The 27,938-nt window shown below is 44.2% G+C and overlaps 2 protein-coding genes and 1 long non-coding RNA gene across 3 annotated transcripts in view; 1 reads left to right on the forward strand and 2 right to left on the reverse strand.

The window, feature by feature from the left end:
* Positions 1-8,437, reverse strand: part of MAD2L2 (mitotic arrest deficient 2 like 2) — a 102,324-nt gene extending 93,887 nt beyond the window's left edge. Inside the window, exons 1-3 of the mRNA XM_075190231.1 lie at positions 8,301-8,437; positions 7,264-7,329; positions 6,968-7,084 (exon numbers count right to left, since the gene is read on the reverse strand). The gene's annotated coding sequence lies outside the window, so the exon portion shown is untranslated. The remainder of the gene's footprint in view (positions 1-6,967; positions 7,085-7,263; positions 7,330-8,300) is intronic.
* The window catches only part of LOC142107082 (uncharacterized), a 311,806-nt gene that overhangs the window by 207,881 nt on the left and 75,987 nt on the right, over positions 1-27,938 (forward strand). The window lies entirely within an intron of this gene.
* Positions 14,503-27,907, reverse strand: MTHFR (methylenetetrahydrofolate reductase). The gene is made up of 12 exons (XM_075190234.1): positions 27,808-27,907; positions 22,728-22,965; positions 22,306-22,544; positions 21,364-21,474; positions 21,074-21,267; positions 19,700-19,950; positions 19,375-19,509; positions 19,081-19,261; positions 18,808-18,990; positions 18,396-18,497; positions 17,526-17,645; positions 14,503-17,174 (listed from the first exon to the last, which is right to left on the reverse strand). Exons 2-12 carry the CDS (start codon positions 22,943-22,945, stop codon positions 16,977-16,979), a joined length of 1,932 nt encoding a protein of 643 aa, XP_075046335.1. The 5' UTR covers positions 22,946-22,965; positions 27,808-27,907; the 3' UTR covers positions 14,503-16,976.

The following is a 27,938-nucleotide window of genomic DNA, read 5'->3' on the forward strand; positions in this document are numbered from 1 at the left end:
TCGCGATACTTCAACTTTATAAATACACGCCTCCACAGCAATCCATCGCCATTTGACAGAGGGAGAGAGCAGGGTGTAGTCATAGGCTAATTAGAGCAGGGACAGAGAATACCATATTGTTCTTGCAATTGCTCTAACCAAAATCGCTAGTGCAGAGAGGAGGATAGAGGTTTATTATTTTTTCTTCATATTTGGCACTCCCCAGCGCTTTTGGGGTGTCCCCCATAATTGTGCATTAATATTTCTGGCTGTCAAAAGTCATATCTGTCAGCAGTATCTACTAAATAATTTGTAGCACACCTCAGTGTTTTTGGGGTGTCCTCCCTAATTGTGCATTAATATTTCTGGCTGTCAAAAGTCATATCTGTCAGCAGTATCTACTAAATAATTTGTAGCACACCTCAGTGTTTTTGGGGTGTCCTCCCTAATTGTGCATTAATATTTCTGGCTGTCAAAAGTCATATCTGTCAGCAGTATCTACTCAATAATTTGTAGCACACCTCAGTGTTTTTGGGGTGTCCTCCCTAATTGTGCATTAATATTTCTGGCTGTCAAAAGTCATATCTGTCAGCAGTATCTACTCAATAATTTGTAGCACACCTCAGTGTTTTTGGGGTGTCCTCCCTAATTGTGCATTAATATTTCTGGCTGTCAAAAGTCATATCTGTCAGCAGTATCTACTCAATTTTTAGCACTCCTCAGTGTTTTTGGGGTGTCCTCCCTAATTGTGCATTAATATTTCTGGCTGTCAAAAGTCATATCTGTCAGCAGTATCTACTCAATAATTTTTAGCACTCCTCAGTGTTTTTGGGGTGTCCTCCCTAATTGTGCATTAATATTTCTGGCTGTCAAAAGTCATATCTGTCAGCAGTATCTACTCAATAATTTGTAGCACACCTCAGTGTTTTTGGGGTGTCCTCCCTAATTGTGCATTAATATTTCTGGCTGTCAAAAGTCATATCTGTCAGCAGTATCTACTCAATAATTTTTAGCACTCCTCAGTGTTTTTGGGGTGTCCTCCCTAATTGTGCATTAATATTTCTGGCTGTCAAAAGTCATATCTGTCAGCAGTATCTACTCAATAATTTTTAGCACTCCTCAGTGTTTTTGGGGTGTCCTCCCTAATTGTGCATTAATATTTCTGGCTGTCAAAAGTCATATCTGTCAGCAGTATCTACTCAATAATTTTTAGCACTCCTCAGTGTTTTTGGGGTGTCCTCCCTAATTGTGCATTAATATTTCTGGCTGTCAAAAGTCATATCTGTCAGCAGTATCTACTCAATAATTTTTAGCACTCCTCAGTGTTTTTGGGGTGTCCTCCCTAATTGTGCATTAATATTTCTGGCTGTCAAAAGTCATATCTGTCAGCAGTATCTACTCAATAATTTTTAGCACTCCTCAGTGTTTTTGGGGTGTCCTCCCTAATTGTGCATTAATATTTCTGGCTGTCAAAAGTCATATCTGTCAGCAGTATCTACTCAATAATTTGTAGCACACCTCAGTGTTTTTGGGGTGTCCTCCCTAATTGTGCATTAATATTTCTGGCTGTCAAAAGTCATATCTGTCAGCAGTATCTACTCAATAATTTTTAGCACTCCTCAGTGTTTTTGGGGTGTCCTCCCTAATTGTGCATTAATATTTCTGGCTGTCAAAAGTCATATCTGTCAGCAGTATCTACTCAATAATTTTTAGCACTCCTCAGTGTTTTTGGGGTGTCCTCCCTAATTGTGCATTAATATTTCTGGCTGTCAAAAGTCATATCTGTCAGCAGTATCTACTCAATAATTTTTAGCACTCCTCAGTGTTTTTGGGGTGTCCTCCCTAATTGTGCATTAATATTTCTGGCTGTCAAAAGTCATATCTGTCAGCAGTATCTACTCAATAATTTTTAGCACTCCTCAGTGTTTTTGGGGTGTCCTCCCTAATTGTGCATTAATATTTCTGGCTGTCAAAAGTCATATCTGTCAGCAGTATCTACTCAATAATTTTTAGCACTCCTCAGTGTTTTTGGGGTGTCCTCCCTAATTGTGCATTAATATTTCTGGCTGTCAAAAGTCATATCTGTCAGCAGTATCTACTCAATAATTTGTAGCACACCTCAGTGTTTTTGGGGTGTCCTCCCTAATTGTGCATTAATATTTCTGGCTGTCAAAAGTCATATCTGTCAGCAGTATCTACTCAATAATTTTTAGCACTCCTCAGTGGTTTGCGCTCAGAATGGATTCAAAGCAGTCCACATATGATCTAAATGAGCAACCAGGTTCTGTCACCAGTCCTGATGTTAGTGTTCCCAGTACGTCATCTGGCCAAGGCGATGTCAAACAACAGAGTGTTTTCAAATTAGTGCAAAAAACAAAAACCAAAAAAAAATTTACTGTATTGAAGCGAAAAAGAAGTGTAACTGAGCAAAAGTTAAGTGACGATAAAAAAAAAATTGCAAGCATGCCATTCTACACACGCAGTGGCAAAGAGAGAATGAGGCCTTCACCTTTGGCTATTAGTGGCAGATCCCAAAAAGTTACCCAGGCTACAATTGGTGCACAACTACTGTTACGCGTCAAAGCTGAGCTGCAAGATACCAGTGAGGCATTACAGGAGAATATTTGCTCTGATTCACAAATGACAACAATCCCTGTGGAGAGTCCATCCAACAGTGGGATGTCTAATCGTGAGCATTCTGCTGATGTGTGCCTTAATAGCCCGAGTGTAGCCGGTGATACCCAAATTGAGGATGCCACTTTGGAATTAGAAGAGGATGAGGGGGAGATTTGTGTAGGCGACGAGGGCGCTAATGAGGATGTTGATGAGGATGAGGTTGTTTGTGTAAGTCCTGCACCAGTGGCAGCAGTTCTGGCACGTGACAAGAAAAAGGCCATTGTCATGCCTGGGCATAAAACAAAAAAATCCACTTCTTATGTGTGGAATTATTTCTACCCAAATCCAGACAACAATTGTATAGCCATTTGTAGTGTATGTGAAGCCACAGTCAGTCGAGGGAGGGACCTTAACCATCTTGGAACCTCGTCTATGTTACGCCATCTAACGAGAGTTCATGGCAAAGTGTTGGGAAAAGCTGAAAGTTCTTCCCAAAAGAATACAAGCACTCCCTCATCAGCTAAGACCCTCCGCTCACCGACATACCGACGGCTACAAAATACACCCACCACACCATCCTCATCAATATCCTCAGTAGCGCTCGGAGTTAGCCCGGCATCCCACTTAAGGCTGGATGACTCCGGCACTATTATTGATTCCTCTGAAGAAAGCGTTAGTCCTGCTGCTGCTGTTGCTGCTGCTGGGGGTGAATCGTCATCCCAGAGGCAGGTGAATAAAATGAGCAGTCCTACATTTCAGCAATTAACTGTGAAACAATCATTTGCGAGGGGAAGCAAATATGACAGCAGTCACCCAGTCGCCAAGCGAATCACAGACGCCATGGCTGCAATGTTAGTGTTAGATCTGCGTCCAATCTCCACAATAAACGCAGCTGGTTTTTCACAGTTAATTGAGGTTTTGTGTCCGCGTTACAGAATTCCATCGCGACACCATTTCTCCCGTAAAGCTATTCCACAACTATACCAAAAAGTGTGTAAAAATGTAGAGATTGCGCTGAAAAATGCCATTCTGCCCACTGTTCACTTAACCACAGATATGTGGACAAGTGGAAGTGGCCAAACCAAAGACTATATGACTGTGACAGCCCACTGGGTTGGTCATTCACCTTCACCAGCAGGAACAGCAGCAGCATGTACACCACTACGTAACATTTGTCACAGGCAGGCCACTCTTTGTATCACCGGCTTCACTAACAGGCATACGGCTGACAATTTGTTACGCAAACTGAGAGATGTGATTGATGCATGGCTTATACCACTCGGACTCTCCCCAGGGTATGTCATTTCAGATAACGCCAACAATATAGTGCGAGCATTACAGCTGGGTGATTTCCAACATATTCCCTGTTTTGCTCACACCATCAACTTGGTGGTGCAGAGCTTCCTACGAAATAACCGTGAGGTGCAGGAGATGCTTTCGGTGGCCCGTAAAATTTCAGGCCATTTCAGGCATTCAGCCACAGCATGTAGGAGATTACAGCAGCTCCAAGAGCAGTTTAACTTGCCCTGCCACCAACTTAAGCAAGAGGTGGTAACTCGGTGGAATTCCACCCTGTACATGCTTCAGAGGATGGAGGAACAGCGCAAAGCCATCCAAGCATATTGCACAAGTCATGACATTGGGAAAGGAGGGGGGATGTATTTCACTCTTGCACAGTGGGGAATCCTTTCAGTGCTGTGCAAGGTGCTGAAACCATTTGAAGTTGTGACATGTGAGGTCAGTGCAGACTCTGCTAGTTTGAGCCAAGTCATTCCTTTAATTAGACTATTGGAAAAGCAGCTTGAGAAAATGAAGGAGGAGCTGAAAGCAAGCAATTCAGCAAAGTATGTTGGCCTTGTCGATCAAGTACTTAATTCGCTTCACAATGATCCTCGAGTTATTAAGATCTTGAACTCGGATCAGTACGTTTTGGCCACTGTGCTTGATCCAAGGTTTAAAACCTACATTGAGTCTTTACTTGTAAATGAGCGAGATGTGAACTTTTGCAAGGAGCTATTGCTCAGCAAGTTGGCCGCTGAACTGGGCCTCGGCTTGACGACGTGTCCTCCTTCACTTTCTCAAGCTGTTGCTCGTAAAAAATTAAATTTCCAAAAAAGAAGCAGGGAAGACACAGGGGGCAGACGAGAACAATTTAACATCTGGGCTGGTTTGAAGGATTTTTCAAAAAAATGTGTCACTTTGCCCATAAGTCCATCCAATATGAGTATAAACATGCAAAGGATGGTGGAGGATTACTTTCAAGAGGTAGTTGATATGGAAATGTCAGACAGTCCCTTTCCTTACTGGGAAGAAAAGCAGGCCATTTGGAAACCCATGTACAAACTTGCTTTGCAATACCTAAGCTGCCCACCCTCCAGTGTGTACTCTGAACGAGTGTTCAGCACAGCAGGGAACTTAGTCAGTGATCGCCGTAGAAGGTTACTTCCCAAAAATGTGGAGAAAATGATGTTTATAAAAATGAACTACATCTTCCACGAGGAAGGCCTTCACCATCCAAGACATCCAAGCACTGACTGTTCTCTAATGGCGGATTCAAGCGGCGATGAATTGATAGTCTGTGATGATGACGTACACACTGATGAGGGTGAGGATGAAGCTGAAGATGATGCCGATAACATCTTTTTAAAACTTTCTATGTAAGTGTAGGGTGCAATCTACCCCCAAAGAGGAAAGGGACTTGTGGCATTTCCATATCACATACCATCTTGAAAGGCTGCTGTTAGGGCAATTTATCCTTAAGGGTAGGGTGTTATAGACAGAGTGACCCTAAACTGGCTTTGTCCATTTTTCATAATATTGTACAGTCTATAATGGCTGAATTTTTTAGTATTTTATACAAGTGGAGGGGGGCCTAGAGAGACAGAAACCAAACTGGCTTTCTCCATGTCAATTAATATTGTACAGTCTATAATGGCTGAATTTTTTGGTATTTTATACAAGTGGAGGGGGGCCTAGAGAGACAGAGTGACCCCAAACTGTCTTTCTCCATGTCAATTAATATTGTACAGTCTATAATGGCTGAATTTTTTAGTATTTTATACAAGTGGAGGGGGGCCTAGAGAGACAGAAACCAAACTGGCTTTCTCCATGTCAATTAATATTGTACAGTCTATAATGGCTGAATTTTTTGCTATTTTATACAAGTGGAGGGGGGCCTTGAGAGACAGAAACCAAACTGGCTTTTTCCATTTCTTTACATATTTAACTATAAGTGTAGGGTGTAATATACATTCAAAGACGATGGCTGCATTGCCAATATGCATAGATGGAGAGGAAGACAATCTGTTTTGTGTGTAGAATAGGCCTACCAACGAAGAATTAAACTGTTTTTTTGGATGATTTATTACCTCAACAATTAGATTACTTGTCTCTAAAACAGTTGGAGCACTAAATTGGGTTAATTTAGGCCCAAAAACATGGATTTTCCCAAAAAATAGCAAAACAAAACCAAACAAAACCAAAACCAAAACCAAAACACGCAATGGCGGTTTTGCAAAACCAAAACCAAAACACGACGGTAATCCAGATCCAAAACCGAATCCAAAACCAAAACACGGGGGTCAGTGACCATCTCTAGTTGTCACCCACTTAATTAGATGCATTTTCACAAGTGGCAAAAATATATTTTCCTTGATATAGCAGAGCAGTGGCTGTGAGCAACCGACTGCACCAGCAAAATCCTTGCAGTTCTCAAGAGCGGCCACAAGAGGGCACAGTCATTAAATCACAGACAATGGGCAAAACAGTTTCTGTGAGCAATGACTAGCAGTTCTCAAGAGCAGCCACAAGAGGGCACAAAGTCATTACATTAGAGACAATGGGCAGAACAGTGGCTGTGAGCAATGACTTGCAGTGCTCAAGAGCAGCCACAAGAGGGCACAGTCATTAAATCACAGACAATGGGCAGAACAGTGACTGTGAGCAATGACTTGCAATGCTCAAGAGCAGCCACAAGAGGGAACAAAGTCATTACATTAGAGACAATGGGCAGAACAGTGGCTGTGAGCAATGACATGCAGTGCTCAAGAGCAGCCACAAGAGGGCACAAAGTAATTACATTATATATACATATATATTAGTAATAATAATGGAACAAATAAATGTTCATATTATGCAACACAGTAGTGCCCCAGTTCAGCTTATGCCAAATTGTTCAATTTAAGCCACAATTCATAGTATTCCACAAAGTACTGCCCCCAACCAATAATATCCCACAGAGTACTGCCCCCAAACCATATTATGCAAAGAACATGCTACCCCCCCCCCCACCATGTAAAAAGGGAACATTGTCAAGTTAAAAAAAAAAAAAGCAAATAAAAAATTACAATAAAATAAAGTAAACGTGACTTACCTCTGCTTCATCTCCTCTCCGTGGTCGGCTGGGCAGGCTCCAACGTAATGACGTGTGCGACTCTTAACGGTGCAGTTGACTTGCGCTTTGCAAGTTTGCGACTCGGGTGTGCCCCACCTACATATAAAAGGGCAGGGGCAGATTGTGAACTTAAAGTGGCACTGGAAAAAACGTCTGAAAGTGGCCTCATGTAGGCGGTGCCAAACAAATGGTAGTCGGAGCCCAGTATGTGTGTGCACCCAATGTTAGTGGGTGCGCCTGCTGTATGTGTGTCCTGTTCTTGTCGCTTTCCTGACCTGTGGCTGCTGGTGTCTTTAGCTCAGTTGTTGCTTGTCTGGATCCAGGAATGTTGGGAGTCCTATCTGGAAAAAAAATGGGTACAAGAAAGTTAGAAAACTCCAACCAGCCCTTGGCCTTAAATAAATAGTACACACGTTTAATAACAGCAGCCCCAACATTAAAATAATAGTATTCACTGTGATAAATAGATCTATTTCCCTCCAACCAGGCCCGACATTAAATTAATAGCATCTGTATTTAATAAATAAACCTATTTCCCTACCTCTAAACAGGCCTAGCAATAAATAGCATTTAACGTTTAATAAATATAACCATTTCCCACAACCATCCTGGCATTAAATAATTCACATTCACATTTAATAAATAGCCCTGCTGTCCAAACTTAGCCCCATATTCAATTAATAGCCCCAAACTACCCCAGCATTAAATTAACGGTGGCACCACCTCATCTTAAATTAATAGGCCCAGTTAATTAATTAAATTGCCCACCATCACCCCACAAATAAAATAGCACACATTAGCCACCACCTACCTCACACCCACATTACATTACCACAAGTCCCCTGCCCCCACCCCCCTTTTCACTTATAATAAACCCCCCTGTTCTCACCCTATTTCACTTATAATAAGCCCCCCCCCCCTGTTCTCACCCCATTTCACTTATAAGAAGGACCCTTGCTCTCACCCCCATTTCACCTAATAAGCCCCCCTGCTCTCACCCCATTTTGTTTATAAGCTCCCCCTGCTCACCCCTGTTTCACTTTAACAAACCCCCCTGTCCTCACCCCCTTTACATTGCCACAAGCCTCATTGCTCACACACACACACACACACACACACACACACACACACATTACCATAACACTAACACACACATTACCAACACACACATTAGCCCATCAGCAAAGAGTCCCTGAAAATCATTTTTATGTCAGCATCTAGAAATTAGACTAATACTTGCTGATAACAGAGAGATATTGCAATTATTGTTATATGAGAGATATTGATAGGTAGGGCTGTAATGTTTCTATACCTTCACCACCTCCAACCAGAAACACCAGACTCCTGCTCTTCTGGGCGGCCGCGGCAAGATAAACTCCCCCGCTGAAAGTTAAAAATAACACTACCGTGCAGGTGAAGAGAGACAGCTCTCTGCACCTGCGCAGTAGGGTTTGTTATCGAAGTGTCGCCGCCGCCATAGCAAATGACATCTTCTCTGTAAGCTCCGCCCTAACAGCGGAGGGGGCGGATCTTCAATGCGGCCGGGCCTACCGGTGAATAGTCCGGCTGTCCGGCAAGCCAGTCCGAGGCTGAATCACAGACAATGGGCAGAACAGTGACTGTGAGCAATGACTTGCAATGCTCAAGAGCGGCCACAAGAGGGCACAAAGTCATTAAATCACAGACAATGGGCAGAACAGTGACTGTGAGCAATGACTTGCAGTTCTCAAGAGCGGCCACAAGAGGGCACAAAATCATTACATTACAGACAATGGGCAGAACAGTGACTGTGAGCAATGACTTGCAGTTCTCAAGAGCGGCCACAAGAGGGCACAAAATCATTAAATCACAGACAATGGGTCTCATTCAAATGGGAATGCAACTTGCACACACTTGTGACTGTATTCTAAGCAGATATCAAGATGCATTTCGATTGTGATCTGGGTGTAACTACGCTCTGCCTAAACCTTACTGCAGAATGCGCAAAAGCTTATGTGTAATATACAGTCACCTCAGAAGGCCTGCAAAAAAATATTATAAAATAAATAAACAACTTTAAACAGTATAATAATTAATAAAAATATGGGTGGTAAAAAATATATATTTTTTTATAATCTTATTGTTACATTAATTACATAAATCAAGATGTTCTTAATGTGTACCGTACATACACTGTGTTTTTATAGTCTATTTTACGTGCATGCACATTTTCGGCGCTATCTAGCGGCACGCATACGTGTAGTTTTCTAAAGACATTGCGTTATGAGTCACCACTACCAGTCGGCACTGACACCTACCCGATGTCGTACAACATAAACCAAGCGTACTTAAGAAAAACCCAGGACTTGACTCTCCTACATCTGCGTTGGCACGCTCTCACTGTACACGACCTACGTCCGTTACTTCCCTCCCCCGTTCCGTCCTTAAAATCGTCGCCAGTCGTCTTATTCGCCTTCGGACATGAGCTGCAAGCAGTTGCGTTCATTGGTGTGAGGTCTGTTTCTGAGTGTGTGCAGAGCTGTTTCATGGAAGATATGGCACAAAGGAGTCATGCCCGTCGTCACTGGTGCAGCAGCAAGTGGACAATGGACCTGATTCGAAGTTGAACGCACGGAGAAATGCAACTTGCATAAAAATGTTTACACCGTCCATGCCCATGCGTGCAGGCCCGGCGTTCCCATTAGGCAAGGTTAGGCACTTGCCTAGGGCGCCGGCTCTGGAGGGCGCCACAGAATACTAAATGACTTTAAAACTGTGCGGCGACCGCTGACCATACCTGTCACGGCCGCCGCACAGCATTCAGATGGACGGGTAGGGGGGGAAGAGGCTATTTTGTCACCACCGCCGCCTCTCTGCTCCGTCTCCTCCCCTCCACTTACTAGTGTCAGTGAGTGTACGGGAGGAGATGGAGCAGAGAGGCGGCGGTGGTGAGACAAGGTAAGGAGAGGAGGGAGGTGATTTTTGCGGGGGGGGGGAGGAGCCGATTTTTGCGGGGGCGCCGTGGACCCTAGCACCGGCCCTGCACGCGTGGCATCTGTATTTTGAGTTGCATGTATCTTGCCCACAGAGGGGGTCAGGACATCCACATCTAAGCTCAGTACAGTAGGAGCGGGTAGACACCAACCACACATGCGTCTGATTTTGACTTTGCCTTATCTGTAAGATAACCCTAGGAGCTCAGCGCTGCATATCCCATAGTCCGGGCGTACGGCCACCACAGTTTTACCCCAGTATGAAGCTGGGTGCACACTACAGTGATTTCATGCAATTATCGTGCAGATATCTGTACAGTGGACAGAGTCACGATCTTTTCAGCAGATGGTTATGAGAGATGAAGATCACAGCTCTGAAGGTAAATCGTACATAGTGTGTACACAGGGATCTATATGTTCATCAGGACTTTCAGTCGTTGGTGAAATCGTTACTGAAATCATATCTGCAGTAATTTTCTATAGTCTGTACCCAGCTTTAAAACGTCACATATTCAGCCCCAATGTTCATAAAAGAAAGAAAGAAAAACTACTTTAAGATATGTTTTCTCCTCTGGGACGGGGCTCCCACTGCTGTCGGGTTCTATAGCGGTGTCATGGGCAGCTATGGCTGTAATTACACTCTTGGTTATAATTCCTCTGGGCTTCCATGTCGTAGTCTAGCACAGTGGTTCCCAAACTTTTGCAGTTCGCGGCACCCTTAGAGTCTCCAAACTTTTTCAAGGCACCCCTCCAAAATAATTATTGAGCAGTCTTGTTTTAGAAGTAGTTGGGTCAAAAAATTGTAATAAGTATTTAGGTCAGGACAGAAATACTTATTTAGTTGTATGCAAAAATGCCCCTCTGCATCCAGACACTCTGCCCCTTCTGCCCTCAGGCACTCTGCCCCCTCTGCATCCAGACACACTGCCCCCTCTGCCCTCTCTCACGCTGTGTCCCCCTCCACTGCCCTCTCTCACGCTGTGTCCCCCTCCACTGCCCTCTCTCACGCTGTGTCCCCCCTCTGTCCCCCTCCTCTGCTCTCTGTCCCCCTCCTCTGCTCTCTGTCCCCCTCCTCTGCTCTCTGTGTCCCCCTCCTCTGCTCTCTGTGTCCCCCTCCTCTGCTCTCTGTGTCCCCCTCCTCTGCTCTCTGTGTCCCCCTCCTCTGCCTCGCTGTCCCCCTCCTCTGCCTCGCTGTCCCCCTCCTCTGCCTCGCTGTCCCCCACCTCTGCCTCGCTGTCCCCCTCCTCTGCCCTCTGTCCCCCACCTCTGCCCCGCTGTCGCGATCCCTCTCACTCTGCCCCGCGCCAGGCGCCAGCCATAAAAAAAAAAAACACAAACTTACCAATCTGTGGGGCGCCGGGACCCAGCAGACTCCTCTCTCCCACAGTAGCTTGTTACTGACGTCGATATTCAGTGACAGCTGCGGGAGAGAGGAGGCTGCGGGAGAGAGGAGGCTGCTGGGTCCCGGCACCCCGCGGATTGGTAAGTTTCTGTGTTCTTTTTTTTTTATGGCTGGCCCGCGGCACCCCCGTGACATCGCCGCGGCCCCCCTGAGACATCGCCGCGGCCCCCCTGAGACAGCCCCTGGGAGCCGCCAGTCTAGTAGATTCTATACTTTATTCTGTACTGTACGATGCAGGGATTCCGGGATCTTTCTTACAGTATAGAGTTCACTACATTCCATAAACAAAATGATTAAGACTTCTCTGCAGATGTCTGATTTTTATGCCTATCTCAGTGGCGCACGCAGGGGGGGGGGGTTTTCTGAGTCTCTAGAAACCCCCCCCCCCCTGCGCTAACTAAGTGGCCACTGTCCTATACAGCAGCCGCGGCGCTGTCAAAGAAGCGTCTGCGGCGGTGCTGTATTGTATACAGCGCCGACGCATGCGCAGCAGCTCTCTCTCCCCCCCGACAATCCTCCGTGCGGCCCTGTTGACAGATCGAAACATCTAAAACATTTGAACTCCCCGTAAAGGGGAGAACGAGGCGGCTCTGGCAGCCGGTAACCTCCGACCGTGCTGGGACAGTGTCATACCGGCAGCTGGTCTATGATGAACTATTAAAAGGGCCGAGGCATAAATGACGCTGGCAGTGTGGCAACGTCCTGAGCAAGGAAGCCGGGCACGGTACAGCTCACCGGGCACGCCACATAGGCAAATGGCACAGTAAATTTACCACGCGGTTTAGGGGTTTGCAAACCTCTGCACATTGGATGCGGTCTGAGTTTTTACTCTCCAACCCGCAGGATGTAAATGGTGCAGTTTGGTTTTGAAACCCGCATACAAAGCCTGGCAGTTTGCAAACATCACAATAAACCGGAGTTTAGTAAATCTCCCCCCTTAGCCTGAATAATTCCCATGTTCCAATCAGGACAACGGATTTGTTTGTCACTGGCACAAGGTAAATTAGGTCTACGTAAAACGTTATTATAATATTACCAGACCATTCATTTCATTAGGAAATAAGTGAACAGTGTAGAATGTTGCCGTTTAGATTTTGTCAATAAGTGTATTTGAGCAACAGCGACACCTGCAGGGCAAAAGAAGGTACTACAACCAAACATACCGGAGAACGATGATAAAACAATATATGTAATATATGTGTATGAAGGAACAAGGCTATTTTGACCCTGATTTAATATTACACAATATTCTGAACATTACATTTTGATGAAAATTCTTCATGAAGGATGATAGGCAGAACAACATGTTTTAGATTGCAATATGTAGTTTTGATGTCAAGAGGCTCAATTCATTCTCCTTGTAAATAAACAGCAAGTTTGTTTTCCCTTGTTAAGAGAAGCTGCAGTATTTGAGGGACACATCTGCAGGGTTGCACTTTGCGGGGAGTTTATAAAGAGGAAAAGCAATGGCTTTGCTCACTGTAACTATGAATATTACCTACATTCCGGGCATATAGAATCACAAGGTCGTCCCATCCTGAGCAGATATAATGATGGATTTTCCGATATCTTAAACACGTATGTTATTTAAACATCTTTGTATAGAGTTAATGGTGTTTTAGACGTGGTCCCACGCCTGGGGGATCCCTTCTTTGTACTTGCACCCTTGACACAATAATATTTTCCTTTTTCACAATAATTATTTCTGAGAAGGGTCCACCCTAGACCGGTCCTGTTGTGATTTGCTGGTAGCTCCGCCCCTCCAGAGGAGACAGATTCAGAAGGTATTCTAGGAGTGTGAAAAGAAAACCCTGACATGATAGACACCGATCAGCCACAACATTAAAGTCACTGACAAAGTGAATAACATTAATTATCTGGTTACAATGTCACCTGTAATGGGGTGGGGTATTTTAGGCAGCAAGTTAACAGTCAGTTCTTGAAGTTGATGTGTTGGAAGCAGGAAAAAACAGGCAAACGTAAGCATCTAAGCGACTTTGACAAAGGGCAAACTGTGATGGCTAGACGAAATATATATATATATATATATATATATAGTGTATGCAATGTAGACAAAGGTGTAATGTGTATTTCATCTGCTAGAATTCCGGATACGTAGATGGTAAGATTCAGGCTCACGCCCATAGTACAGAGCTACGAGCTTACTGCACTTCAAGCTTAACACAATCCAAATTTTATTGTAATCCATTAAAATCCAGGAAGCCTAAAGTCCACAGAGGCACTGTCGTAGCTGCCAAACACTCAAAGTGTTATAGTAAGTCACTGTTCTATATAAAGAAGCCGAGCAACAGAAGCACAGGTCTGTACCTGCTGGGTGTACACAAAATGTAACTGTTTATAAAGAGACCAGAGTAACACACCCTAATTATACAACACAAGTCATCACTATAGCTGTTAAAAGCCACCTAGATCAATCAGTATGAAGTATACCCCACTAATAACTATAACTATTGAGTAGTTATTTAATCAAAGGAAAAATTCTTAAATGATCCCGCTGGAGTAAGAAATGATCTAGGTCTTCCCCCTCCCAAAACATTTAACCCAACACCTTGCTGTATACTAGTACAGTGCCTTCTCCTACTATACTTGTAGATCTTGCCTATATAAAAATAATTACAGGCACAGAATAGAATATATGCCACATGTATTGTGCTAGACATACTACGTCCGGGGTTTGTAGGTTCTCCCTGATTCCTATTTATTAACGAACGCAAAGCTAACGTACCTTTTCTTAAAAAACAAAAAACAAAAAACAAAACCACACACATGTAAATTGTGCATACATCATGTGTCCGTGTTCATCAAGGAGCGGATAATAAGATACATCTGGTGATTAATACAGATCTTGGTCCACTCCGCTCCAGCAGACCAGATGCTGCAGGATACGTCCCATACATACGTGGAATATAAAGTAACAAAAATACACAGAGGAAAAAAAAACTATTCTAATTCTAACGAAAGACACCTGTTAATGATATAGTCATTAATGACAAAACATTACAAAATGAAAAAGTTGTTTTTCTTTAAACATATTTATTAGGATGTTATTACTGTACATAAAATGACAGCAGTCATTACTAGTAATCTGCACTTACACCTGACCTGTTGCTGGTACAAGTGATACGACAGAAAATCACGTACCTTTGAGACAACCAAAGCTTGTATCAGACACTGCTGTGTGCGCTCGAGCTTGGCACTCTCTTACTGTACATTGACTACAGGCATACGCCCAGTTCACTACGCGTTCCGCCCCTGACATCATAGGCTGTAGTAAGGGTCCTTTGCACTCATGAATTGGACGTTTCTGCACTCCGTTGTATGTTCCGGTCCTGGATACATGTAGAGTAATTGTGCACAAAATACACAACGTATCCCCATTTACACCTCTCAATGAACCAGACCCCCTGTGTTTGCGTCATACTTTATTGGGTGCTGGCAAATGTGTGTGTGTCTTAGATTGTAAGCTCCAGTGGAGAGGAGTCTTATGTAAAGGATTCAATACTCTCTGGGAACTGCTGTGTATTATGCTCATGTGATACTTATAAATGATTATAATGTCTACAGCAGAGTGATGATCTCCATAAAGTCTAATCGTCCAGTTTGTAGACGGTAAATTATTTATTCTTAATCACAAGGAAGTCTTTAATAGTGAGAAAACAGGACAAGATGCACAAGGTCACAGAATGTGGATAATGTTGGATTTTAGGACAATATAAAAGTGCGTTGGCTGATATTTCCATGTTATACATTAGAACAGTAACCAGTATGAAGGGTGTCTTTATGTCAGCTTGTGATGACCTACACCAGGCGTGGCTCACCAGATGTTGTGAAACTACAAGTCCCAGCATGCTCTGACAGCTATCAGCTGGCTAACTACTGTCAAAGCATGCTGGGGCTTGTAGTTTCACAACACTTGGAGATCCACAGGCTTGCCCATGGCTGACCGGCTGTGTATACATCGGACCATGTCCACGGCTGATTAATCTCTTCTTTCACTGACCAAGCTTCAGCCACGACCCACAGAACACTCTACAGCACAAGGTGCCAAAACCAAGAACGCAAATCATTAACAGATCCACAAACACAGAATCCACCTGTTCAGAATTCTGCCCGTAGAACTTTTGCATTTTAAATTAGTTCACCACATTCTGCTGCCAAATACAACCAACTGCTCAGCCCTCTATGAAGGTCGGGGTGTCTGTAACCTCCAACAAACACATTGTGGTCACAGAACGCACCTACAGCAATGAGGTTTTATGGGAACGCTGCACTTTATATCTCACAAAACTATAAACGTTTGTTCAGCAGAAGGCGACAACCCACAGGGAGGAACGATTATAGAAGGATCACACCCCATATCTCAGCAGCTGACCTGTGAATATTACAGAAACCAAAAGGTGACCCAGCCGCTTATTCAATGAAGCGATCTAGAAATCTATTTCCTGCAAGATAAATTCCTGACATTCTACAGTGGGGCCCCCACATCTGGAGCCGCAGTAATACCTATCCCGCAGACACTTATATACTAATGTACAGGAGACATTAGGTACAGTTTTTGTAGTCATGACATTTTTTTGTTACAGCATTTTGTTAAATTTTTATTATAATAAAGTTTCCAATAATTCCATGTAATCCAACATAAAGACAGGAATCAAAATAGAACAAAATTAAAACTTCGTTTCACATATCATTTTATAAACCGCTACTTAATTGGATTCCAAAATCCCCCCCAAACACTGGTTTTAGTTTGTTTTTTTTAATCATTACCTATAGTTGTTTTACATATCGTATCCACACATGGATAAAGATCAACACAGCACCCTGCCCCTCCCCAGAAAAGTCATCACATCACATTTCAGCTCTACATTTCATTTTACAAAACATCTTAAAAATATTTCGAGATACCGTTTCCCTTTAGAAAAATTAGCTTAGGACTGACGCACACACTAGGACGGCTCTTTTCACCTTACACGGGGGGATGCCCAGCGGCATAGTGTCTATGTAGTGTTATCGCCTCGTGTCTGCGATCAAAATAAAACAATTCTAATAAATAAAAACCCCTCCGTGACACATTGTGTCGTCTGCTTGTTCCTTCGGGCGAGTTATGCTTCAAGTGATCTATTGCGAGATCCGTGGATTATCCAGACGCTCCCGCTATGCAGCCACCTTCTACGCGGATGCGCCTGGTGCCACCAGACAAGCCGGTTAACGTTTCATAGTTACCAGGGAAATATATAGGGAAGCAGTCGTTGGGAAAGCAGAACTGCGACTTCCTATTAAAAAACGGTCTATCTTGAGACAGTAACAGGTCAAGCCAACTGGATACACAAGACCTTGTCTCCGTTCCTATGAATATATCGTATCTACCTGGTCCGGTTCTATGTAAATAGTACTGTGTATGAAACTCTCTCAGACTATGGACGACAAAGTACACGGGTCATGTCCGCGACCAGATGCGGAGATCAACGTATGGACGTCAGGAACTGGAGGTTGGGCCACGCCACACCTCTGTGCGGGAGGGGGGCGGATATGAGGCAGTGGACTGTTTTGTATTCCATGAGGTAGCGAGCTCTGCGTCAGGACCTCCACGTTGTCACTGCTCCGTGGGATTATCAAGTTCCTGAAACGTGTCCTCGATTACCTGCCACAGGCAGTTCTCCAGGGGGAAGTCATTGTCCACCAGGTTGACCAAGAAATAGTTGTCGTGGATATACTGGATAATCATGCGGGACGGAGACTCCTCCTCGTAGAGTTTGGCCCACTGCTCGATCCACAAGGCGAAGGCTTCGTCCTGCACAGAAAGACGTCAATGTTACATTTAGCACGTGGGCTGCAGTTTACTCTACCCCTAAGTCTTCTATACTCTGAATATAGTCCATTGTTGCCTCAATATAGAAGCATCACTTATTGCAGCTACATAAACACAATGCACGAATAATGGTGGTGAGAGAGGGGGGTACAGCATAGGACCGTTACGGTATTGGAGAACCAGCGGATGGGCCACTTGGTTAACTTCATCCAAAGTTTACAGAAAATATAAAAGGTGTGAATGTCAAAAAAACTATTTTTTTTAATACAAACGATTCTATTTTCAGTGGCCTCTTAAAGGCCCCGTTAGTGAAATAAGAAAAAGGCCATTTACCTTCCAGTACATGAAGCTGATGGGATCCACCACCGTCGGCTGAATAATTTCACGTCCAGGAAATATTCCCCAAGTCACAGCGTTCGGCTGCAGGTCGGTGGAATTAGTGATGTTTTTTCCCTGCGGTAAATGAAAATTTTATACGTATTTGCCACGAAAATGACGTATTTCCCCACTTGTTCTGGACCCTTCCACTACTTGTAAATGAATGGAGAAGGGTTACTAATACCGTGCCTGCTTCTGCCCCCTACTGGTCTGATCATTATAATGTTTCATACACTCCATTCACTTACGTTGTATACTAAGATCTCCTCACTATGTCTGTATACTGTGGTTCTGCTGGTCCAGCAGAGGCAGACATGTTACTGAAGACAAGAATCAGGGACTGAAATAATTTACTGATATAAAGTCCTGTACATTTCTCCAGAAGATACAAGAATGGCACAGACCAGTTCTCCGGAGCAGAATTAAGGAGGGTACATGGAAAAACATCACTTCTACCTAAGGAGAACATGTATTCATCTGAAATAGGCAAGATGCTGACCTTAAATAAAAAGGGATATTTTATTATTGTATTCTTCAACTTAAAATAAATAGGTCTATTTTTGAATGACTGTTTTGGCAATGTTTTCCGCAAGAAGGGTTCAGCGCTGTACCTCGTCAATGCTCTACACGCAATCATAATAACCAGGTTATCTGTGCTGCTGTGACTCGGACATTCCTCGGGGGCGGTCCTTGGAGGGCCGCCCAAACCTGCGCTACGTGAATTTGGTAAAGCTATGCCTGAGCGGGGGCTATTCTGGGACCCCAGAATTCAGCCCTAAGACTGCTGGAGAGTAATGAAAGACATCCCATACATATAATGCATACCTGGACATTCACTATATGGTAGTTTACACGCGGCTCGTATCTTTTCAGAACTTTGCTAAGAGCCGTCACCATCTCGCTGGACGTAAAAAACTCCAGATAGGCCTGTACGGAGAGAGAGGAGGCCAAGTTCATCGCCATATCATGTAATATAGTAATAACAATACAATAACTAAACAATGGTCTTATACAAAGGGAAACATTAGTTATTAACATCCATCGGTCATCTTACCCCCTCCAAGTATAATTTCCTTTTAATTAATTCACAATACCGGTAAACTGTCCAATCGGCATGCACAGAATTCCAACGTAATGTCACGTCTTCCCCCCTCCAAGGTGGAGTTCCCTGCTCCTCAACTCCACCTCTAGAGGGTGAACCGTGGTATTGTAACTTCCTGTAGAATATTAAACATACCTTCTGAAATACATAGCCCCGGCTTGGACCCCAGCCAACTACCGGGTCCGTCGAAGGCTTCCCGTTGACGTTCGGCTGGGAGTTAATGGTCAGGATTCCTCTTTTATTCACTTTCTCCAACTCCTCCTTCAGCAAATTGGTTTCTTGGGCTAGAGGGTCATCGTTCCAAGGTAGACAATTCACCTGTGAAGAGCAGTAAAGTACGGTCACATGCCTTCAAAACCAGGCACTCAACGATGGTCGAGAAAAGTATTTCAACAAGAGGGAACGTACTTTGTGTCCTTTACCGTTGGGGTTTCCCGATATGTAGTTGGTGAACACCTCGAACACACTTTCTTCACTGCTCAGCTCTTCACCCCACATCTTCAGTAACTGATCTCGGGGCGATTTGCTCTTCAAGTAGAAAAGGTAATAGTCCTTCAATTCCCCAAAAGCTGGAGACGAAGAGTTACCCCTTTGAAATTGCAAAAAAATACAAAAACACAACTTGTAATCTTTTCTGGTTTTTTTTTTCCCACCAATGTGACCAGGAGAGAAAACCCCAGGTTCCTTGGTCAAGGTACATACCAACGTCCATTTGGAAAATCGTCCCATTCTTGCGTTCTGTGTATGTAGCTCTTTGGCCGAGATGCCCAGAAAATCGGCCGGACATCTTCTACTCGCCTCTTCGGATGTGCGCTCACTGCCCAGGGCAGAGGTCGTCTGATGATCAATTGGGGAAACAACACAACAATCTCAAACTATTTTCTCAGTGAACATCACAAAGCAGTCAACCAGAAGACTGACCTTGACCTCCCGCTCCCCTGAACTTAGTCCAAGCCATGTACATATGGACGGAACTCTTAGTTCAGTCGTCTTCTCCCCATAATAGCACCATATGACCATCACCCACCTTGGATCTTCCTGCCACATCCCCAGGCGTCGCAATAGGTCTATTGTGGCCACCTCCCGATTAAGCGTATAGAAATGTAGCCCATGAACCAGACCGCTGTCCAACAGCTCCCGACACATAGACACTGCCAGGTCAATACCGTAGTTCCTGATGGCGGCATCGTTATCCTTAATGGGTTCAATGATGTCCTTAATTTCTTGGGGTATTTCCAGTTTGGAGAGTTTCACCAACTGTCGCAGGGAACCGTAGCCCTGCAGGAAGAAGACATTAAAATAGACAATTAGTTCTTTTTATATGCAGTAATTAAATTAGTGGGGGTAGACTGAATATCATGTATTTTTCATTTTAATTAAAACGAGGCTACATGAGACTGCCGGAACATAGGTAGATAATTTTCCATAATTACTGCAGTAAAAGATGCCTATACACAGGGCATCAGCACAGTATAAGGGGTAGATTTATCAAACCTTCAAAAATGGAAAAGTGGAGGTGTTGCCCATAGCAACCAATCAGATTCTAGTTATTTATCCAGTACATTCTACAGAATGCCAACTAGAATCTGATTGGTTGCTATGGCAATACCTCCACTTTTCCATTTTTGAAGGTTTGATAAATCTATCTCTACGTCTCTGTCGTAATAATAAATAAATTGCAATTTATTATGGATTTACTAGTAACTGCTAAATATAGAACAGAAGTACAAGACACCGAAAAATCTACTTGATGTAACATTAATTACTTGCTATTAGCAGGGCCGGATTAAGGGAATGGAGGCCCCTGGGCTAAGGGGGCCTCCATTCCCCCGTAAGGCCCCCAATGTGAGCCGCCCCCCCAAGCACTTACCTGTCATTGCAGTCCTCCTTCCGCGGCGCGCTGTAAACTCCTTACTGAGGAGAACTCTCGCGAGATCTCCTCAGTAAGCAGATTACTAAGCGGCCCCGGGGACGAAGACTGCACTGACAGTGCTCAGCAGCATTGATCGGGCTGGGGGCGCCCTTGCCCCCGGACCGATCAATAATGCTGCTGAGGACTTTGAAGGGCCCCCTGGATGCCCGAGGCCCCTGGGCTATAGCCCAGTTAGCCCTAGGGTTAATCCGGCCCTGGCTATTAGACCATGTATTGTGAGATTATCACACCTCAATTAGGGTGACAGAAGTCTGGTAATATATAAACGCATTATGGGCTAGAGAAGGCAAACAATGGAACTTTACTAAACGATCTGCCCTGCAAGCAGACTTCCTTGCTTGAAGTCGAAAAACAAGACTATTTTTAAGTAGTCATTCCCTATTTAAATTAGGCAAACAAAAAAAAGGAAAAATAAAAAAGGTTAGAATCCCTTTAAACATTAAACCCCTATAAGGATGAAGGGTGCACCTGGATTGGGAAGATTCCCGGCAGGATGGGGCAGGTGATGCCGATCGCTCGACAGTCCGACAGAAACTGTAAGAACGTCGCCGAGCGGAAGAAGAGCTGAGTGACGATGAAGTCCGCGCCCGCGTCCACCTTCTCCTTCAGGTGGCGGAGATCTTGCTCGTAGCTCTCGGCTTCTGGGTGACCTTTGGGGTAACCTGGTGAGAGATACAGGCTTACGTCTAACACCGTCCGCCGTTAACACCAACAATGTTTTTTTAGACTTCAAAACGGATGAAAAAGCTTAAATTTACCAGCAACGCAGATGTCAAAGTAGTCGTCAAATTCTTGCCGGATGTGTTTCACCAAATCAACCGCGTAATTGAACCCTTCAGCTTCTTCCTCCCACTCCTCACCGATAGGATCTAGAATGTAACGCAACCAAAAACAAGGACCAGCAATTAAAAAAGAAAAAGGGGAATTTTACCTACTGTAAAATATATTTCTTTGAAGCATATAGACAAACGGATCTTAAGCCCCCCCTCCCTGAATATAAAACGCATCGCCAAGGTATATGGCCACCTCCTGTAAAGAAGCATTTGGATAAGTTCTGAAGCTCCTTTAGGACCTGTGACAACCAAACGTCCATCCCTATAGCAAGCTAGACCGAAGTGAATGCCGCATGGAAAGACGATCAGTGGTATTAAATGTGCTTCTCAATACACTCTCGAGACGTTTGTCTGCAAGATCTTTAAAGGACAGTATGTCATCATCACCATTTATTTATATAGCGCCACTAATTCCGCAGCGCTGTACAGAGAACTCGCTCACATCAGTCAGTGCTCCATTGGAGCTTACAGTCTAAATTCCCTAACACACAGACCGAGAAAGACTAGGGTTAATTTGATAGCAGCCAATTAACCTACCAGTATGTTTTTGGAGTGTGGGAAGAAAGACGGGGAGAACATACAAACTCCTCATAGATAAGGCCATGGTCGGAAATTAAACTCATGACCTCAGTGCTGTAAGGCAGAAGTGCTAACCACAGCCACCGTGCTACCCAATAATGCATCTTCATTATTATGGGGCATAATGTGTGAATAGGAGTTTAGTGAAGTACGGATGATATTTCCTGTACACGTATTTAGAATCCGTGCATCAGTCAAGAATTAGTTATTAAAACCCCATACTAAACGAACGTAAAAGACATGTGGATATATTGATTCTGTGTCTCAATCAGAATCCTTCGCTCTTACCCCCTCGAAGAGCCATTATATTCTTTAGACCAAGGTGTTTTGCCTTCTGGAGATGCTTAGTGATGTCCTCCTTCACTTGATTACAACAGGTCATGTGCAGAACGGTCTCCAGGCCGCAGAAATTCACAGCTGTACTGGCAATGATCATGGAGGAGGTGTCTTTATCGGAACCAGGATCCCCGGCCGGGTGCCAGGTCACATCAATGAAGAGAGGACCTCCAGAACCCATACGGTCAAACCTGCGACAGTGGAAGATCTTGTGAGTTCAACGAAAGTGAAAAACATAAGTCAACTAACACGATATATTGACATCTATGGGACCACAATTCTGGAACCCCTGGTCTGTATGGGACAAAACACGATGGTGCAGGATTCGCCCATGTGACACCAGCCTGAGCTTCACTGGAGAGCGGATCACTCACCTGGAGATTAAATTGACGGCGCCACTGGCTGTACGTGGCGGGAAAAACTCCAGCGAGAACCATTTGTCCCCTGCTTCAATGCGCCGACGCATTTTATCCCGCAGCCGCTCATGTCGCTCTATGTCGAGGACCGGTGTGGAGCAGCGGGAGCTTTCTTTGGAGTTCTCCGTGCTGCTACTGCTGGCGCTGCCGCCGTCAACGCTGTTCGCGTTCACCATGATGAAGCCTATAAAACAGACTTTAGGGGGAGAAGAGAAGAAAGAAGGAATAATTAGTAATTATTCTTATAAAGGTCTTCCTCCTGCAGCTCGGTTTCAGCGTGCGAAAGGTCTTTTTACAAAAAATATGGCTGCATCCGGAGAGCAACTACTAAATATTTCCTGACTGAACAGAGAGAGCTGAGGATGGTTGAGTTCACACTTTACTACAGTTCAGTTATAGGGTCCTCTACAATTCATGATCGACAGGTGTGGGCCCGACCAACGTTATAACATTGTGCAATGGTGTGTTATTACCCATAGCAACCAATTAGATGTCAGCATTTAGTAGCCTAATGTAATCAGACAAATAAAAACGGACATGATTGGTTGCTATGGGCCACTCAACATTACTCCATGAACCATGTTATATGACCAACGGTAGACAGTTCAATTAAAAATAAGATTGCCAGACATGTTCAGCTTCAATAATATATATATATATACTTCTATATATACACTGCTGGGTTAATATCCGGATTCTGGTGACAGGACAGTGTTCTCAATCACAATCATATCTCCAATAACTAACAAGTTATTCCCTGACAGCCTGTGCACTGATAGACAGCAGGGCCTGTTAGACTTTAGTCGCTGACTCATCACTCCCTGGGGTCCTGCAGTTCATATATAGGTGACAGGTAGCAGAGATGGAGACTTTCACTGAAACAGGAGACCTCTGGCCTGATATTATTTTTTTTTCGTATTAATTTTTTTTAAGAGATAGATTTATTGCAATATGGAGATTTGCTACTTGGTAAGATATCAGGAGATAGTGTAATTAATTTATATCCATTATAAAGTGTAATCTGACGTTTCCAGAATATCAGCCAACATCCTTGTGTTTTGTGCGATTTAAAGTGCACTTGTAGCCTACACATAGAGGAAGCAGCCATTTTGTGTGGAATAAACCAATACAGGACACTGGGATCAATCAATTCATAGGCAACTAGGGATATCAATAAGCACTCTGCACCACAGCTCCTTGTGCATGGAAAGCCTACAAGATGGCTGCCTTATCTGTGTAGACGCAGGGCCCCAAACGGCCTATTCCCCCAGTGTGCCCCCACCCCCTTCCGATTACTTTAGCAGGGGGGAGGATGTGGGAGCATAGTCTCCTACTGGGACTATCCCACCATTCAGAATCCCAAAAGCGGGACAAAATAATCTCCGCACCTGCCGAATTACAACCAAATTCAGCCCACAAATGGACATATTTGGTCAAATAGCCACACCCTCTTTCCCATTAAACCCCACCCCTTTGAGCGTCGCTAATCAGGACGTCCCGCCAAAATAGGGACAGTTGGGAGGTATGCAATTAGTGTGGCGTTAGGCTATGACATCATAGCCAAGTGCCACACTGACATGTAACATAGCTCCCCATTACTTAGAATCTCAAAAGCTGGACAAAAGTCAAAAACTCCACCTGCTTTCACATTAAGCCCTGCCCTTTTTACGCCCCACGAGTCTGGATGCCCCACCAAAAATCGGGACAGTTGGAAGGGATGCATGCAGGAAGCTGCTGACTGCTCCTCCTTCATGTAAGGGGCAGGCACTCAGTTTGGCGGGCATTAAATGTTACTCATTCAGTGTTTTAGGAGCCCCACCTCCAATTATTAAGGCCCTAGGCCCCTGCCTAGGTTCGCCTTATGGTACTGTCGGCTCTGTGTAGACAACAGGAGCACTTAAAAGTTAAGAGGCTAAAAGTGACACAGTTGAATTTCTATTTCACATTTAAAGCATAGTTTAATTGTATATTATATTAGTACAGTCCCATTAATGTGCAGAGTTTTACAGCTGTAATATAAATGCTCTTGCTAGTCCTTACACCGCTAGTAAAGTCACCTCAATCCCAAAATGGAATGGAGAGAGTGCAGCTATTCTTGGTGCCTACTGATATGTGATATGTTTATTCAACGCTCAGCCTCGTGGTGTTTAAACTTCTTATCTGTCCCAGAAGGTCTCCAGGGAGAACAAAGGGAACCAGCGAGAGGGTTAAACAGACAGAGGAGAAAAGCTGAGAACACACTACAGATTTTTCACACAATTACCCTGCAGGTCACGCAATAAACGACTGTCAGGCCAGATGTCACATTAGTGTGTACACTGCCAGGATCATGTGTTATCCTATCAAATCACATTGTATCGTATGATTGTATTTTATAAACTAAATATCACGATCAACGATGGAACGATGTCGGGCAAATGTGGCAGTGTGTACGCAGTCAGGTCCAGCAGCGTAGGCAGATATCTGTACAGAGTCACAATCTTGTCAGCAGATGGTTATAACAGATGAAGAGCACAGATCTGAAGGTAGTGTGTACATATGAATCGGCTGCTCATCGGGACTTTCAGTCGGTAAAATCGTCTTAGAAATCGCATCTGCGGTGATTTTCTGTAGTGTAGTCCCAGCTTAATGCAATGTATTAAACCCCTTCTGACGTATCCCCACCAGCAGTAAGAATCAAATTTCACAGATAAATTGCTAATTATCTGCATTCCCCCTGTACAAGAGGAAGCTGCCCAGGACCTACAGCCTCAGAGCCATGGCATTTCTAGAATGGTAAAAAAATACCCATAATCCTTTGCATGCTCAATTGGTTGCAACCAATACCAAAATCACAAATTAAATCGAAAGAGATTGATGCATATATATATTGCTACAGCTCTCGGGCGTAGAAGACACAAAGTTATGATAACAAACGCCACAGGGGTGGGCGGTGATTGGTGCATTGCATGCAAACGGTTCACTTTGAAAACTAGGGCAAAAGTCAGTAGAAGCTTCTGTGCCGGAGCAGAACTGGTATTACGACATCCACATCAGCGTGTATCAGATCTCACACAACAATCTCTGCTGAACGTGTGGCAGTAGACTGTACCTTGTGGATGCAGACATTGGTGGGTTAATATTACGTTTGCAGAGTCAATAGGACTTAGTGACATCGCTGAGTATTTTGTACCCCTGTAATGTCTCTTGTTGCTAGATAGATGATAGACTGCGCTCAGCTCAAAAGGGTTTACTGCGTAGAGGTAATTTCATCAGTGCCAAAACTTGCCACACCTCGTCTCAGTAGCTGCCACTGGAATTAACAAGTGCTAAAGTTATTTAAAAATTGGCATACGGACGGCAGCTGGAGATGGCGCAACTTTAGATCATCTCAAATATAAGACAGTTTGTGAAGATCGTGGGAAAATAGATCCGTGCCGCGGAGTTATGAAGCCGAAGACAGCGTTATCTGCTAGAATACCTCCTCCGCTCAGCCGCTGGACACAGAGAGTGTAACTGGCATTGTCGTGGGAATCTCTGTTCATCGTTTGATGATCCTTGTGACCACCTGCGTGGCAGCAGCAGCCCCCACAACCTCTACGACAATGGGGAACAAGTGTCCAGATTCTGTGCCCATCAGGACTACGGGCAGCTCGTCCATGCTGGCGGACAGCCACGGATATTTCAGATGCCAGCAGTGGATGGGCTAAAGATTTCTACAATGCCTGGTTCAGGTCACCACCTTCCACCATCTCTACCCAACTGTAACGCACCAGCGACAGCTGCCCAGAAACGCCAGTCGCCGTCGGCTGCTGAATTATTAGTGGCTGATAAATGGCTCTAGTAGCAAACGCACTATCCCCATTCTTCTTATACACACACACAAAGTTTTACTTTTGAATTAATGACCTTAGAACACACTATTATTACACCTATTACCCATTAATATCACATGTAGACTATAAGGATATTAAAGTATCTCGGTCACGAAAGACTCATAATATTATTACACCGATAGTATGTAAAAATAGAACAGCTTTATAGCATGAGATGACAGCAGTGTCATCTTCGAAGAACTAAAGAAGCACTATCCCTGTGAGAAGCTTATAATTTACAGTGGGTTATTGCAACAGTAGAAGATTGCAGTAATCAATGAACCAACATGCAATGTCATAAATAAATGGTATTTTCATAATATGTCTTGTACTACATGAAACTGCTCAGATACTGGGAGGAACATGATTTTCTTTCTAAACTTGTAGCCTCATAAGTGTGATAGGACCTATTGCTCAGCTGACAAGTGGACTTGGGATGTGACAATATGAAGACATCTGTCAGATGCAAGATGGAAACCAGACCTTCTTGCATCTAATTTCATTTTTAACATCCTCAGGACACTGTAATGGAAAGTAATATTGGAATCTGTAATTCCCTGTCTAGCAGCTAAAGGGCTAAACTCAAATTAAGGACAGAGATTGTGTTATGTAACCTGTGCATGATCTGATAAGTCCATTTAAATTACAATGATTGGGAGGGTGCAGACTGTAGTAAAGATTACTAGAACTGGACATAATTTACCAGTCACTACAATATAAAGCCACTAGGAGATACAGTGCAGCGCAGAAGAGGTTCTGCCTCAGCTGAGGTCTTGGAGCCGCAGGACAGGGGCAGACAGGAGACAATAACTGTGTATTGGAACCACACAGAGGCTGTTACTGTCCAGGTAATATCACGGACACATTGTTACTCTGCTGCAAACTCCCTCTACTGTTATGTAACCTCATTCATTCAGAGACAGGCGGGCTGAGGCTCCCCAGCTGCTGTGGAACTACAGATCCCAGCAGCTGCATGCTCTGGCACGCTGAGCATTCTGGGATTTGTAGTTCCACAAGCCACAAATTTGCAAGTGGGGTTCATTCAAACCCAGCTCTGCACCCCGGGGATGCACAGAGAGACAACATGTACAATGAGATGGACACTCAGCAGCCCCCTCCCATCCCGCACACACATAATAAAGCCCTCCCGGCTCATTAACCCTTTCCCAGTCTCCGGCTCTCACCTTCCAGCCTCTATCCCGGAGCTCCCAGCACAAGCGCGCTCCCGGCCGCCGTGTGCGCGCATTAAACAGCCCGTGACGTCACGGCCGGCCGGGATCAGGAGACTGGAGGCCCCCCCACGTGACCGCACTGT

This window comes from Mixophyes fleayi, chromosome 11 (assembly GCF_038048845.1).
Source record: "Mixophyes fleayi isolate aMixFle1 chromosome 11, aMixFle1.hap1, whole genome shotgun sequence".
In the NCBI taxonomy this organism is placed as follows: domain Eukaryota; kingdom Metazoa; phylum Chordata; class Amphibia; order Anura; family Limnodynastidae; genus Mixophyes; species Mixophyes fleayi.